Raw genomic sequence first — 17,162 nt, 5'->3', positions numbered from 1 at the left:
CTCAGGAGTCTTTTGTTCAATCCGGAGCCGAGCTGAAAGCTACCATCAAAATTCATTCTCCAACCTCAGATTTTAGTATGTTCAGGCTGTCTCATTCTTAATGCTTTGTATTAATCCACCTCAGTAATATCTTACACCATTTCTTTCACTCGTACTGATGCAGAGCTGTGTTGTTGTGTAGATGAAGATGAGCTCATTCTGTGCAGCTACAATATGTATGTAGTCAGAGAGCTGAATAGATGCTCTGCAGTGGAGAGGAGCTTTTTCTCAGGATAGCATACAGCAGTTACATAGCTCCCAAACGCCCCTGCAGTGTTGCTATAATTTGAGTATTATGCAACCTTTGAACCATGTTAACAAGCATTCATGCAATTTCAGTAGCAATAGCCTCTTTGTTACTTTCTGATCACGCCACAATCCATCCTACACAATTTAGGTTGTTAACGATCCTCATGTGACTGGGCAGCATGACTGGTTTAAAAATATTCAGTTTTTAATATTTAAAGGAAATCACTTTAGTCTTTATTTAGTCTGTTTGGTACCACAGTTGCTGTACTCCCAGCATGAGTAAGAATGACAACTTTGTTTGGGACTGATTGCAGCCCAAGATGAAAACGCATTTGGTGTCCTAATATACACAGTAGGTGAGTTTGACTGAAAATCTGTCACTACAGTTCACATCAGTGCTGTCAGACTGGTCTCAGTTCATAAAACCAATTAAAGTTGAGTTTGATGTGAAGTAGAATGGACCAGTAACACCACTGCCTCATAAGCTACGCCAAGTTTTCTTCTAATGTAAACAAGTGGTTTTTGAAAATGCTCATATTTATAAACCCTTTCCACATGAGCAGATGAGCAATCTGACACGTGTTTAGAAAAATAAGTGCAGTTTCACATTCACTCAAAGCAGCCGGCTCTTTGATAGTAAGAAGGCTGTAAAACAAGGATTCACACACAGGAAATTAACAGTTCCACCTTAAATACTCTAAATGTTGTTTAAAAAAATGAGTTTCTCAGCACAAAACAAGAGTAAAAAGCCCCATCCCCCTGTGCACTGCAATTTTACAAAGCACAGCCAAAGAGTGGAAAGATTGGTTCCTTCCATTCTGTGATCGGGCCTCATGTCTGACACGTCTGATAGCGTCTTTATTTGTCCCTTTTGATTTGTGGGCTACAGAAAAACAGCCTTTTATGATGTTTAGAATCCAGGTGTTTAGCAGTTTGACATTCAGGGAAAAATCACTAAAGGAAGCACTCATCCCCCCTCCCTTCCAAACGCCTTCGATGCTTGTTTCCTGAAGGGGCAGCACGGCGGGTCTGTGTGCCGCGCTGGAATGGTAGCGCTGTGCAGGGTGGCTGCTGTGTTCGCTTCGGATTACTCCTCAACCCCCACCCACCCCTGTGGCTTGTCATGTCTTCACAATGTTGTGCTGTGGACATTTATGTGCTTCTTGTGCAGAGGAGTTTTTTTGTTTCCTGTTCTCATGCTGTCCTACCATGGAAGCATAGCATGAGTAGGGGTCTCTTTTTTTCCTCTTGTACTTTCCCCAGTGTAGTGTACATTTCAATGTTTTTTTCTGATTCTACCAATCTCTGACCTGTATCCCCATGTAATGTTTGTGCTATATGTGTAAGGTCGGGGGGGGTCCTATTTCACTGCAGGGCAACCTGCATGTGACGAATAAAGCTTTGGTTGATTGATTGATTGATTGATCAATCTCCTGTGTCAAATACAGTGATATGTGCCATACTGTACATTAGTGAGTTGCCAGCAGACTCCTTGATGGCTGGCACAGAGGTGCTGAGAACTGATCTATTATCTGAGGACTGGCAGCAGCCCCTCAAACTGGCTGCAGTTATTCTCAATATAACACACTCACAGGGAAGCAACATTTAAATTTAAATGTGTTTCCTCAGGCAGAAACACTTGTTTCGTATTCACTTAACTTTCAAATAACAGAGTAACACTTCCTACCTCGCTCCACTTTTGGTTCAAACCAGGTCTTTGTAAACCACGTCTGCTGTGTTATTCCAATCGAACCGTCTCGTGTAAAGCTTGCGAGAGATGTTCAGTCATGCCATCAGTTCATTACTTCACGATTTTTGGCAAGCAGGATCTTGGCTCACAGTCACCAACATGCCTTGTGATGTGACTCATTTAATGAACTTGTTTTATTGTAATCAGAACACAAGAACATTTAATTGGTGGATTTAATTTTCACAACAGTTCAATTCATTTTTATTTATACAGCCCCAATAACAGCAACAGTCACCTTAAGGCGCTTTATGCTGTAAGGTAGAAACTACAATAATACATGCAGAGAAAAACCCAACAATCATATTGACTCCCTATGAGCAAGCACTTTGGTGAAAGTGGGAAGAAAAAACTCCCTTTTAACAGGAAGACACCTGTTCCCCTTTCCTTCTCCTCAGGGTTTTTTCCGTCGGACCATCCAGAAGAATCTCCATCCGTCCTACTCCTGTAAATATGAAGGTTGCTGCATCATCGACAAGATCACGCGCAACCAGTGCCAGCTGTGCCGCTTTAAGAAATGCATCTCTGTGGGCATGGCCATGGACTGTGAGTTTTTTTTTTTTTTTGTTTTTAAGCTCGTCATAGATTTTAGAGAAAAGGTAATGATTTTTAGTTCACCGAGGTTCATTTATTTAAAAAGCAGCCTTCTTACACAAAGGCAGATTGAAGGTGCTGTGCAGAGAAAGTAACTCACACTAGAAAGCACAACAGAAAAGTAAAACAAAAAAATTACAACTAGTAACTAGTAAAAATAAATATTTCACATAGAAGTAAAAAAGTAAAATAGATTGTGTCTGGCAGTTACGGTGCTAGTTGATTGTAACTTCTCAGTTTTATCTGCTGTGTTGGACTTTTAGAGCCAGAAGTTACTCTGTTTAGAAGAGAAGGTGATTAGTTGTTAATCTGATAATGCCTGCAAGTGTGCTTAGCTACGGGCATTCATCAAATGTACAAGTGCTGATAGCTGCTAACCAGTGCTGAGTAATAAAGTGATAAAAATACTACAATTTTACTCATCAAAATCAAAATGTTCGCTGTGTTACCTCACAGAGAGTCAAATTGTTGCTCAGTTAATTCCACTAAAATGTTCCAAAAGACAGCAGGAGCACAAACAGGGTGAAGAGGTCCAGTTCAGAGGCTAGAGTTAGCTCCCTGATTTGTGACACCTGTCAAACCCCTGCACCAATCTCAGCATCCAGATGGATTGATTAAAAAAACAGAAGAAGAAGAAAGAAATCATGAACTGTGTCATTTTTATGTAAAGTGAAGCTATGCAGTAGTTTTTGCTACTTTTGTGTTGGCTTTATCTTTTTCGGCCCACGTGAGCAGTGCACATTGTTACAGTGTTTGGCAGTAGCTGTGCCTGAAGCTGTGCTGGCATAATCATCTATAGCATCTATAAAAATCCTTCATAAAACAAGCTAACGGAGCTTTGATTAGCATGAGCTAAGCTAGCTATCGGCATCTAGCGTTGTTCGCATACAACTACAACAATCAGTCATCCTTATCCTCAAGCACAGAGAGGGAAATATTCATCACAAACAAAACAGAACGATGGATCCACAGCCCCATTCAAAGTAAGTGAGAGGCAAGAGCATCGAAGCGTGAAACCCGTGCATGCGTGGGTAGCCTGAGCCTTTTGTTCTCACATAAAAACTTTGTACTGGACTCTAATTTGAGATGAACAGTACACCCTTTCAAAATTTGCAAAAAACGTGTTACTGGGTGTTCACACAGATTTCTGCACAACGTTGCAGTCTAACTAGTTAGAGTGATGAATAATGGGGAACTCTCACATGCTCATCAGAATCTTTGCAAGTGCATCTGCTTGTGTGGATCTAGGGAAGGGTTTGTTTTTCCCAGGATGTTTAAAAAAAACCTCGCACACACATTCAGAATATTTGTAGCATATTTACTTTATGTTTGTTTTAGTATTTGCTTTAGCAGCATTAGTGCTTTAAATTTGTAAGCCATTTACTGCAGTGGATTAGCAGAGGAGGAGACTTCAGTCACGTCTGATAAACACACTCAGTGTCACCAGAGCTCCTTGCAAGCACGAGGATGGCAGTGTACACAAAAGTAGGTGCTTTTATTAGCACTGAGTGCGTAACCAGGATATCATCTGTGCAACCTTGTATGCAAGCTGTTTGTGCCTTTATACAGCAGCATATATAGGATTTTACTACAAAGTGTTATGCAACAGAAGTAACATCTATTTGTGATTATTCTCCGCTTCTGTTGTCATGTTTGGAACACGTTTGCTAAAACTGATTTAGCCCGTGTCCTTACAGGAAGGGATTGATTATTACTGACTCTGAATGTGCACAGAGTACTCATGTTGGAAGAGAGCTGTGATTATAGGCACTCGGTGAAAGAGTCATCCAGGCGTAGTGCATAATTAGCCTATTAGCAAAGTCCTTTCAGTGTAAAACCTACGATCAACAGCTACTGCATTGGAAAGGTTTCCAGCTCAGCTGTAGACAAACGTATCAGAGCTCCTCGGTCCAATAATGCATGTTCACTGTGCCTATTTTTGACTAAACTGGCAGGCTTTCATCTCCCACAGAAAAAAGAACAATTCCATGTTACTGTGTCCTTCCTGCCCCTGTCCCTGTCTGATAGTGGTGTTGGATGACTCAAAGCGCGTGGCCAAGCGCCGTCTGATCGAGGAGAATCGCGAGAAGAGGAAGAAAGAGGAAATGATGCGGATGCTACAGACGAGGCCAGAGCCAGACACCGCAGAGTGGGAGCTGATCAGGATGGTGACCGAAGCCCACCGGCACACCAACGCCCAGGGCTCCAGCTGGAAACAGAAGCGCAAATTCCTGGTAGGCTTTTAGTTGAGTGGACATCGCCTTTAGGCTGAGCACTGTTGCATAAACTAGAATAGAAATCTTTTCACATGAAAGTCAATAGCAGTGTCATGTTCAGTTCAGAGAACTGAACATGACACTGCTGTAAAAAGTGATGTAAAGCTTTGCAGAGTTTTACATCACGCTGTTCGTCTGTGTCAGCCATGGCTGTGGCACACAGTCCGTGGAGGAAACCGAGGTGCCGTTTGCACCTTAATTGCCAACAATCGCTCTTTTGCGTCATGCAAAAATGTATTTATTACACACAGATCTATTCAATGTGACCGAGAAGGATCCCGTGCAGGAAAAAAAACTTCCAAACGGTCCAATAATGACTGCCTGCACACCCAAGGTGCTTTAGAGATAACAAATATGAAGATTATAGAAAGCAAAAATGTAAATTATACAGCAACAGAGATGGAAAAAGTATAAAGCATCATCTTAGATTATGAAAACGCAGCAGAAACTGCAAAAAAAATTACATAACACAGATCTGGGCATTTGAATCGGGCTGCTGTTTGGTCCTCGCAACAGCTCCTTCCTTCTTTCATGTAGCTCGTTATTCCAGAATTCAACAGCGCCTTGAAAGTCAGTTCCACTTCAGATATCAAACATCAACATAAAAGAAGGCGACTTCTTTTCATTTCAAAAGAAGCCGTTTTGAGAGCTCTCCTTTTCATCATGGCCAGCTTGCTCTGTGGCGTCCCATGTGATCAGTGTAACGTGCAGGCGCACGTGCTTTAAACCTCAAAAGGTTACCTTGACGCAAAGGTCAGATGTTTGTTACCAGGCAACAGTTCCATGAAGGTAAAGACGGCTTTAAAGTTTTTAACAGTCTTCAGGTTACAGTTCGATTCAGCTCACTTTTATTTATGTAGCGTTCGCCAGCAACTGGAAATAATTTCTTAGGCATTGTGCTCATATTACAAAAGAGCGAACATTCATGTGCTTAAACTAAAACAATGCAACGACTGTGATGTGATTTGCATCTTGCACACACCGCTGAACAGTTGGCATCAAAGACCAGAAACATGCAGTTTTAAATATTTGTTTCCGTTTTGTAACATCATAACGTAACATTGTATATGCTGCATTTACATTTATATTACATCGTGTTCTTCTAAAGCTGTAATCTCCTAAACAGACTCCATTTTTCCTTGAGCTTCTTTGATACGCCTCCTCTGCAAAGAGAATCAACCCACAGGCCGGGCGTTAAGCGCCTCATTCAGCAGATATTTCTTGTGGTATTTAATAGTTGAACAATGTCTCCTTTCTAGCCCGATGATATTGGCCAGGGTCCTATGATGCCCACTTCAGACGGAGATAAGGTGGATCTGGAAGTCTTCAGCGAGTTCACCAAGATAATGACCCCTGCCATCACTCGCGTCGTCGACTTTGCCAAGAAACTGCCCATGTTTTCAGAGGTATGTGGTATGCGTGGGGCTTTACATCACTCTTTGTTTTGTATTTATCTTCAGTCTTTGATTCTGCTTGCACATCACGTCAGTTTTCCAACTTTCCGATCACTCTCGCCTTTTATGCAGTGATAACTTCACAAGTCAGGATCCTCTGCCTTGGATGCTGTGTGTGTGCTCCAGACAGACTCGAACTTTTCTTCACATCCCGCTTACACAGGACTAGATTTATAGTACAATAAAACAAATCTGCTTTTTATGTGGATATCTTTAATATGAAACATTAGCTGTAAGATGGATTTCGTCTGCTATCAGTTTGCAGCTGAACAGGATTAAGTTAGCATGCAATCTGTTCGTGATGACAGAGTTGGGATAATCGCAAAACTGTTGCTGTTTATATACACAAAAGTTTCAATTACACAAAATTTCACATTAGTGGCGTACATTCCAGTCCAGACAGAACCTCATCAAAGAAAAAAATCAGATATTTCTCTTTAAATTGTGACATATTTGCTGCAAGACTGCAATTTAACAGTAAATCACATAGACTCTTATCAGTATTGCTTTTATGTAGGAATATAAGCAGAATACAACCAGCTGAGTCAAATCTCTTATTGAAAAGAGATGCAGACGAGTTGCAGTCATCAGCACAGCCTGCCTCCGATTGACTGCAACGTGTTTGCGTTTGTTTGCCGACAGGTCGCTTCCCACCAGGCAACCTGTGCCATCAAACTGTTGCCTGCCATCAAAATCATTTTACCGTGAAGGTCATGTTCTTGTGCAGCTCTGGACTGCTTCCACTTCTGCTGCTATTTCTAGATCACTGCCTGGAAGTCCCGTTCTGTCCCTTGCAGTTGTGCCTTTGCATTATATGCTGGATCTCCTCCAATGTGTCACAATGGCAACTCTTCAACTTAACTTTCCTTCAGCTGGCCCAGTGTGTTGCCTTCTGGCTTGGATATCATGAACTTTTGGGTGACCCCAGCTGTCATCAACAGAAATTACTCTTAACATGAAAGTCGGGTAACAAGATCAGTTAGCAGTACAGATTAAAGAACCTCAGTAAATAATGTGCAACATTTAACTGAAGAGGCTTCTAAAAATCTGCGATGGTATTGTTTAAGTTTATGCTGCATTCAGTAAGAGACAAGTTTTAAGAGAAACATCAGCAGCAGTCTGATTTCTTACTCTGTGCCCCAGGAAAGGTTTCATTTTCCCAAAATGTCAGCTCACACAGTACCTAAATATAGCCCGTCTACTTCAAAGACAAGAACAATTCAATCCAGCGGCTTTAAAAATGTGTCGCTCTCTCGAGCTTCCACTTTTACTGAAATTAACACTGTGAGTTTCTTTATTGTCATTTCTTTAAATTCTGATTTCCACTTTGAATTTAGACGGCTATAAATGATTTAACATTGTTATCTAAACTACACGTGTGCATACTCTGGTTTCACGGTAATGTTTAAAGGCAGACTGTGAGCGTAGCTCGCCGTTAAAACACTAACAAGCTCGTTAACCTAAGCTGGGTCTTTTGATTGGGAACTTCCTCCATCTGAAGCTTTTGTCCTGCTGCGTGTCAGCTGGGATTACACCGACTAATCCACCCCACACCCCCACCGCTGTCTCCCTCTCTCTCTGTATTAAGTGGTGACTCACCACTTACTGATATTGCTTTGCTCTCTGTGCAAACGATCTGTGAGCAAGTGCCATCGCATGTCTTCCCACCTAACTGAGTGCACTCATCATGTATATTGTAGGGGCTTCCTGGTTACATAAAGGCAAAGGACTTGTTGTGACTAGAATATTATAACCCTTCAACTCTTATAATGGGGTGGAGGAAAAGCAGTCCTAATCCATTTCACTGTGTGTTTCTGTTTGTTATTGTGAAAGAGTCGGGACACTGTGTCAATGTAAATAAAAACTGAAAAGATCATTGCAGTTGGTGTAACTTTATTTTTGTAAGAAATTGCTTAATGTTGCTAGCTAGCTTTTAGTTACTATTATATCATCAATGTCTCAATAGTTTAGAAAACAAACACAACTGTTGACTTCCAGGACAGACTTTTCTGATTGAAGTTCAGCATTGTCTCATTTCCTGACAAGCTCAAATCTTGTTTCCCAGCTGCCTTGTGAGGACCAGATCATCCTGCTGAAAGGCTGCTGCATGGAGATCATGTCACTGCGTGCTGCTGTGCGCTACGATCCCGACAGCGAGACTCTTACTCTAAACGGCGAGATGGCTGTGAAACGCGAGCAGCTGAAGAACGGCGGGCTGGGCGTGGTGTCGGACGCCATCTTTGATCTGGGCAAGAGTCTAGCACAATTTAATCTGGATGACTCGGAGGTGGCGCTGATGCAGGCGGTGCTGCTCATGAGCTCAGGTGAAAAACGAATATTGTTACCATCGTCTAAAATCTGTTTAAGAGAAAAGATGTGATGTTTGTCATTCGACACTGGTTTTGTTAGATTTCAGGTTGTATTCCCACCACAATCTTTACACTGAAAATATATTCATATATGAACCAACAAGTGAGGATTTTTTTTATCTTTTGTGGTCTTATGAAAGAACACAATTTCTTTTTCCCTGAAACATGTTTCAAAACAAAACAACAATGATTTTTTTTTCACATTAATGCGACACTATGTTGGAAACTAAGTCACTGTTGCTACATCACACAATGAAATTGCTCCACTCACGAGTACAAATCAGCCAATAATAGCAGGATTGATTTGTCTTCTCTTTTTTAATTTTATGGTTTGGTAGGTTTAAAAAAACATTAATAACATTACTTGATGTTAAATCTCAGGTGTGGTGGTTCTGACCGTCTACGAAGTCAACCTCAGGATTATAGTTGCTGTATGCTTCTGCATGCCACTTTGCAACCCCACTCCACCTGGCTCTTTTGTATTGCTTGTACAGTTTTAGTGTAAATTATTTAGTGCTTCAAATGTTCCACATTTTATCTTTTTTACAGATTAATTTAGCAAATTATTAAAAACAAAAAGCTAAAATATGTACATAAGTATTCACAGCCTTTGTTCAGTACTTCGTTTAAGCACATTTTGGGGCATTTTCTTTTGCAGAGTGTCTCTAACTCCATCAGATTAAATGGGGAGTATCACTGATCACTGCACAGCTATTTTCAGATCCCTCCACAGATCTTCAGTCAGCTTCAAGTCTGTACTCTGATTGGGCCACTCAAGGACATTCACATAGTAGTCCCAAAGCCCCCCTTTGTTATCTAAGCTATGTGCTCAGGGTCATTGTCCTGTTGAAAGTGTGAGGTTCAGAGACTCTGGAGCAGGTTATCATCGAGGATGTCTCTGTACATTGCTGCATTTATCTTTTTCTGCCTGCTGCCAAAAACATCCCAACAGCATGATGCTTCCACCACCATGCTTCACTGTGGGGATGCTATTGGTGATGAGCGGCGCCGGGTTTCCTCGAACACAATGCTTGGCGTTCAGGCCAAACAGTTCAATCTTTGTTTCATTAGACGAGAGCATTTTCTCGTTGTCTTGGAGGTGTCTTTTGTCAACCTCCAGGCGGGCTGTCATGTGCCTTTCACTGAGGAGTGGCTTCCATCTGGCCACTCTACCAAACAGGCCTTATTGATGGAGTGCTGCAGAAATGGTTGGCCTTCTGAAAGGTCCTCCTCTCTCCACAGAGCAATCCTGGAGCTCTGTGGTCACGCTGAACGACCATTGGGTTCTTGGTCATCTCTAAGGCCCTTCTACCCTGATCGCTCAGATTGGCCGAATGGCCAGCTCTAGGGAGAGTCCTGGTGGTTCCAAACTTTTTCTATTTATGGATGACGTGGCCACTTTGCTCATTGGGACTTTCAATGCTTCTGAAATTTTTCTGTACCCTTCCCTAAATCTGTGCCTCAATATGATCTTGTCTCAGATAATTCCTTGGACTTCATGGCTTGGTTTGTGATCTTTTCAGATCATGTTTAATCAACTGACTTTACCACAGGTGGACTCCAATCAAGTTGTAGAAACATCTAACAGACGATCAGGGAAAACAGGGTGTACATAACATGGCAAAATGTGGAACAAGTAACAGGAATACTTACTTTCTGCATGCACTGTAAATAATAGAGTTGACTGCCTGTTGTTTTCTGTGGTGGGTCTTGCTGCTGCTTCTCCTTTAGTCTCTCTATATAATTACATAGAAGGGCAGAGTGCCCTCCTGACAGAAATCACATTTTCAATTGTTTTCAGTCGTTAAACGGGAGATAGCTGGAAAGAATAGCAGACTTCTGTTCTTCCACTCTGTAAGGAACTTTCTGACAACATTCTTTTGTGTCCCAGAACGATGGCAATTAGGCAACTTTGCAGTTTCCAGTGCGTTCATGGTCAGTCCTTACACTGGTGCAGGTGGAGCTTGCTCATTGCCATTTAAAGATATTTGTAAGGAAGTTATTTGCTTCCCATTTTTCAATCATTTGTAGTGGAAAAAACCCCACCATGGGACTGGCCCTGTAGTTTTAGTTCTGCTCTAATGCTAAAAGTCTACCATGGTACCTACAGTTTGACGGACTTTAACCACAGACATAAAGCTGATCACACCGGCTTTATTTGCACACTGATGGAAAAGGGAAAAACACATTAACTAAATTCCCACACTCCCTAAACAACCTGAATGGGAATAATCTTGTCTAATCTGCTTTTAATCCTATCACCACACAGCCCTAATTCCTAGACAGTCACTGTCTCTGAAGCTGGGCCACAAAGCCCCACTTGAGGTGGATTTCTTCAAAGTGTGAAGTAAAAGACACCCAGATGCAACCTTAACAGTGTTGGGGAGTAATGGAATACATGTACCGCCGTTACGTATTTAAAATACAAAATATGAGTAACTGTATTCCGTTACAGTTACCGTTTAAAAAGGTGGTATTCAGAATACAGTTACTTTGTTGAAATAAATGGATTACACTGCGGTACTTTCCTGTTTCATATTGTCGCGGGTCAGGACTGTTTGGGTTTTGTTTGACAGCTACGTTCTGTTGTTCCAGGCGGCAGCGTTACGGTTGCCATGGTTACAGGGCGACGCTCTCTCTCTCTGCGACTGTGTGTTTCCTGGGTGAGAGAGCGCCTTTTTGTTGTTGTTGTTGTTGTTGTGCTTAGCTAACAGGCAGAATGCTACAAGCATAGCTCTAAAGAATGTAGCATCATGGGCAGTGTAGTCCGTGCTGCAGGGAGAATGGACTGCCATACACGTTATGGGTCTGTGAGCGCGAGGAGGGAGAAAAAGGGGAGTGGAAAGGTAGGAGTTGTCATCGAGGAAAAACGGGAGCTGGAAGCATGTAAATATAATAATAACCACTGCAGCCAAGAAGAGTGCCTGACGAGCCCAGTTGTAAGTAAGCTATTAAGACTCGACTGTACACCGTGTTCGTGTTTTCCTCCGAAAACAATAAGTTCCGTTGGAGCAGTCTTTCAACGCCTGTCTCTGTCTCTCGCAAGAAAAGTTGACCCACACAACAAAGTAAAGCTATTTTTCGGCTACGAGCCGACAGGGACCCCGCCGTATTAGTCAGAGGTCCCTTTACTACAGTTCGGAGTCGCGGACCTTCAGTAATAGTAATAAATCACACAGCAATAGTACATTCACGTTGTTGTAAAAAGCATGATAATATATTAAGTAATCTAAAGTATTCAGAATACGTTACTGTCATTGAGTAACGTAACGGAATACGTTACAGAATACATTTTGGGGCATGTATTCTGTAATGGAATACATTTTAAAAGTAACCTTCCCAACACTGAACCTTAACATTGATTATATTAGATGCTTATTCACAAAACCATCTGCTATAAAATAAAATGCAATAATAGTTTCTCATAAATCTCTAATTCTCTGTTTCATAGTTGAAATGATGTAACTAGTGTGCAGTGATACACTCAGAATAATATCTGAACAACACTACAAGGGAGGGACAGACAGTATCGGCATGATTGATAGTTGGAAAGCAAAGCACTGTGCATCACTGCAGATCAGAAGAGCAGATCCTGCAGGTCATTCAAGGTCCTGGAATCTCTCCAAGACCTAGGATGACCTAAGGCAGCTTATTTATGGACATGCTGCTGCTGGAATTCTGTCAGGGTGTGTTTGCTTCTGAGTACATTTGAGATATTTTTAGGGGTAAAGATACTGAACACAGCAGCTTTTTTCCAAATTGTGAATATTGGGCTTTTTTCCCTTGTAGCTGATGGGTGCTAATTCTCTGGTTGCAAACACGCAGTTCCAGTGTTTGAACTGCCACACTTTTGCCACTTTCAGTTAGGTTTGTCGACTATCAAAATCGTTGACAACTACTTTAATAGTTGATGCGTCGTTTGAAGCTTTGCAAGATCCTGAAAGACGCAGGAATAAGTAGTAGGATTTAAGAGTTTTATAACAGACTGAAACAGAAGATGGCAGGAATGCGTGTCCGGTATTGTAGCTGTGCTATAATAGGGGCCGCATCCTTCGGAGGCCGATTACGTCACAGTGGTGTGGCGAAGGATGTCCAAATTCAAAGACTCCTCCAAATGTGGCCGACAAATGTGTCCTCCTTATCCCCAGAATGGAAAGATTGGTTGGGTGTATTCTTCGTGGCCCAACCTATCCCAGAATTCATAGCGCAGCCCAGCTAATTCCAGCTGGCAACAATGGTAGCAGCTATTTATTTTAATAATACTCTGATTACTCTTTCTGGGTCACAAAATAAACTTTTAAGATATTTTCAGGTGAGAATGTAGCTGTGTAAACTTCAAATATCTGCTCTGTTTATCGAGACATCATATACTTGCAAAAGTGTTCCAACGTTTTCGGAAACGTTTGTTACCCTCAGCTCTATAGGTTCAAGGTTCTTTATTTGTCACATACATAGTTATACAAGTATAACACACAGTGAAATGTAGCCTGACACGCTCCTCGACATGTGCAAAAATATATAGCTGACCGGGGTCACTAGAGCCGAGAACAGCAAACTCCCTGCACATCATTTCAGACTTAAAAATTGTATTATTTGGCGTTTTTTAGTATTTTATTTATTCCTGAGTAAATCGGTTTGGCTGTGATTAAAGTTATAGTTTTTACACAGCTGAATAAACGTCAAGCAGACAAATGATTAAACAGAATTTGGTAGAGAATTTACTCCAGTCTGCTGTTATATTTTAGATAGCAAGGAGCAGACGGCTGAGTTTATTAAACTCCACCGAGACAATCTGCAAATTTCATTAAAAGTTCAATAAACTATCATCTTGTCTTTATTTTTAGTTAGCACATACCATAAACACTTAAAGCTGTAAGCTAATGATAGTTATATAAGAGCAGATGCTGCTGGTGCAATAAGCTGTACGTTTTACCTCCAATGGATGCATGATTAGTTGACTAATCACAAAAATAATCTGTGACTAGTTGACTATCAAAATAATCCTTTATACTACTTTCAATAAACCAACAGCTTCATTTATAGAAGTTATATATAAATACGATGTTCTGTTCAGAGTCTCTGTTTCCAGTACACACTGTCACATCACTTATTCTGCCCTCTCCAAGAAAAATGTATGCAGCATTTCAATTTGCAATCTTTCTCCTGTTTTAAAAGGAACCAGGCAGCGGAGGGCACATTTCCCATGTAATTGTTCCTTTGTTCTTTATTGCCTGCAGACCGTTCAGGGCTGACCAGCGTGGAGAAGATTGAGCAGTGCCAAGAGGCTTTCCTTCTGGCGTTCGAGCACTATATAAACTACCGCAAGCACAACATTCCCCATTTTTGGCCCAAGCTGCTGATGAAGGTGACAGACCTGCGCATGATCGGGGCTTGCCACGCCAGCCGTTTCCTTCACATGAAGGTCGAGTGTCCCAATGAACTGTTTCCCCCGCTCTTCCTGGAGGTGTTCGAGGACCAGGAAGTGTAACTGTACATCACCCTCAGAAAGAACACTTTTGTGGTGGCTTTGAGAGGAAGTTTGGCTGAAGGACAAGCGAGGACGAAAAACTGGATTTTTTTTTTCTCTTCATGGAGAACACACTCTGTAAATTTCTTTTGTTGCCCCTTTGTGTGTGTTTTTTTTGTTTTGTTTTGTTTTTTTGATTTGTCAAGCAACTACAACATCCACCACCAGCAAGCACACATCAATATTATCAGAGGAATGCAATCAGTCTCACTAGGCACACACACAAAGTACAAGCAGTGTAAATACTTACATAGCTATTCACACATTCATACACCATAAAAAGTGTATTTATATGCAAACAATTGCATTGCCTCTTTTTGCACCCCCATGGATACACAGCTGTACTGCTCCTGACTAATGCAAACTGAGGGGCTTGGTTATGTTTCTACTAGCTGCACAGCCACCTATCACCTCAGATAAGTGCTTTTTTTGTTTTGTTTTGTTTTAATCTCTGGGACCTGATCATTAGCTTCTCTTTCAATCCCTACACCTCCCTCGCATCTCCTTAACTGCAAAGTCATCCTCTGTCCGCAGCCTAGCCCTCAACCTGCCAAGGCCCCGTGAGTCTTTGTTGACCTACCTCCCTCACGTACTGACCTCTCTCTCTCTCGTGTATACACAGGCACATGGTGTACATGCACAAAAGACACCCCTACAATATTACCTCAAACAATATTACCTTTCTGATTAGAAAACACAGACTCGTGTAATATTTAGTCAAACCATATGCAAGCTACAGTGAGAAAACTTTGTATGAAGCCCTTATTTATATACAGATATGTCTTATAACTGCAGACACGAGATGGTATCGCTCTGTTTCCTGAACAGAGACTAAACCCAGTCTAAAAAAACACTAAAAACTTTGTTTTCAGTTGAAATCTTCATTGAATTTTCCTTCAAGTGTGGAACTGGGCTTAATCCATGCCTGGGACACTGAACCCATAGGTATTAATTACTGTAGTGCATCAGAGGTTACAAGATGTCATGAACATCACGGTGCTTTCTGTGATCACTAAGCGTTTTGCTTTAGTGGATTTGATATCCATCTTTGTGCAGTAAATTCTCCTTGTTTACTGACATGGTTTGATATTCTTGGAAACAGGTTTACTTTCTTTCTTTCTGTGACTTAAATATAAAGTTTGATACCATTCTTATGCTGTATTTGAAGCTAACGCTAGCGACTGCTTAGCTTAGCATAGCTATGTTAAGCTATGCTAAGCTATGCTAGCATAGCATCGTCACTGCCAGGCGATGAAGGCTGTCCCAATTCGAGGGCTGCTCCAAATGCGGCCCACAAATGCGTCCTCCTTTTCCCCAGATTTGAAGGATTTGTCGGGTGTATCCTTTGTTGCCCAGCCTATCCCAGGATTCATAGCACGGCGGTGGCTGTGGATGATTTTTTTTTTTATGTTTAGCTTAGTTGTTGTTGTTTGTTGGAATGTTTAAAGCCAGATGTTTTATTATTTCCTGTTTTGTGCTAAGTTAGTGTTTTTATTGGCTGTAGTTTATTTTTTAAAGGACAGATTTGGAAATTGTGTTATTTTTACCAAAGTAAGAAAGCAAAGAAAGAAATCCTGTTTCCCAGAATATCAGTCACTATTACTTTATTGCTTCTTCAGGAGTTATAGGATGTTGTTTTTATCATTTCCATGTCAACAGTAGCAGCAAGGAGTTATGAGGAGATTTATTCTAAAACGTATTTTTCATTCATGATCTACCAAAATAAAAAATAAAAATAATACTTTTTTTTCTTGTTCATTGGATTCAGTGGATTTGGATCATCTTTACCTCCATTATACCCGAACTGGCAATTAGCTGCTGAAAGGCTAATGGCCAGCTCCAGCCCCGTTCCTCAGAAAGCACTGATTTAGTCATGGCATCTTGAGCATCCAGGAAGAGAAAAGCTGATTGCGACGTTGTTTTTATACTAAATATAGCATACACAGGACGTCTGCTTATATTTATACACAGCTGGAATACCTCTCCAACACATACCTCCTGTTGTCTTTACCTCACATACTCATATGCATATTAAACACCCATTTAGTTATTATCACATGTATTACCTCAGTTGTTTTGTGATCAGCACTTCCTCCTCCTGAGTTGTGCACACTTCCTGTGTCTTTGGGTCAGTGTTTGAGTATCCCATTGGATCCCCCTGCTCTATGGTCCGCGCCCTCAGCTTTCCACTGATTTGTGTTAGGTTCAGCACTAGCACATGGTGGTGGTTGTGGAAACCTCTTCAGGCTTCTCCCCATCGCCTGTATCCATTTCAAGTCCCGCCTGAAACTGGCAGATTCTACCTCACCTCTCATTTAAAAGGAGCTCCCCCTCTACCTGCAGCGCATACACATAAACATGCACAGAGATATAAAAATACAGATATATGTACTCACCGTGCACAAAGGACTTGCAAGCATGGACCCACTGAGTGTCTTTTACATGGGCCAGAGAGCAACAGCTGAAATTCAGTCCCCCCCCCCCCCCTTTTTTTTTTTTTTCAGACTTTATCACAAAAAAATTGGGATCAAGAGTCATTTTTAATTTTTATTTAAGAACCTAAAGTGACAACACTGCAGACATGAATCTGTGAATCTGGATCTGTGTGCCAATTGAACTTGGAGGAAGCTGTCAGGACACAGTGACAGCTGGAAACTGGCACCACAGTTGATTTTTAGCCCTGTTGGATCAGCCCAAGAGACTCTTCTGGGTGGTGACTGGAAGGTAAATAAACAGCAACTGAGTCAGCAGAATCCGCCTGAGGATATGACTTTTCGTCCTGGCCGAAGCGAGGGAAACGGCGAGTGTGTGTGTGACCGTTGCAGTGTGACGCAGTTCAGGCCACCAGCAGATATACCAGCTATATACGCAGACACTGACCGGGCGATGCATCCCTGAATTCTTCCC

At 41.5% G+C, this 17,162-nt stretch overlaps 1 protein-coding gene across 2 annotated transcripts in view; it reads left to right on the top strand.

Annotated features, from left to right (window-relative positions):
* LOC146633063 (thyroid hormone receptor alpha) overlaps positions 1 to 15,770 on the top strand; it is a 40,990-nt gene extending 25,220 nt beyond the window's left edge. For both annotated transcript variants that reach the window (XM_085351300.1, XM_085351301.1), the window contains exons 4-8: positions 2,434 to 2,581; positions 4,658 to 4,863; positions 6,165 to 6,311; positions 8,425 to 8,683; positions 13,966 to 15,770. In XM_085351300.1, the coding sequence (XP_085207426.1) occupies positions 2,434 to 2,581; positions 4,658 to 4,863; positions 6,165 to 6,311; positions 8,425 to 8,683; positions 13,966 to 14,216 (1,011 nt within the window). In that variant the 3' untranslated portion in view covers positions 14,217 to 15,770. The remainder of the gene's footprint in view (positions 1 to 2,433; positions 2,582 to 4,657; positions 4,864 to 6,164; positions 6,312 to 8,424; positions 8,684 to 13,965) is intronic.
* The last annotated feature ends 1,392 nt before the right edge of the window (positions 15,771 to 17,162 follow it).

This window comes from Diplotaxodon limnothrissa, linkage group LG4, assembly GCF_057381915.1.
Source record: "Diplotaxodon limnothrissa isolate DT_005_m linkage group LG4, D_limnothrissa_male_GT1.1, whole genome shotgun sequence".
NCBI classification, from domain to species: domain Eukaryota; kingdom Metazoa; phylum Chordata; class Actinopteri; order Cichliformes; family Cichlidae; genus Diplotaxodon; species Diplotaxodon limnothrissa.
This window is presented reverse-complemented; position numbering and strand designations above follow the sequence as displayed.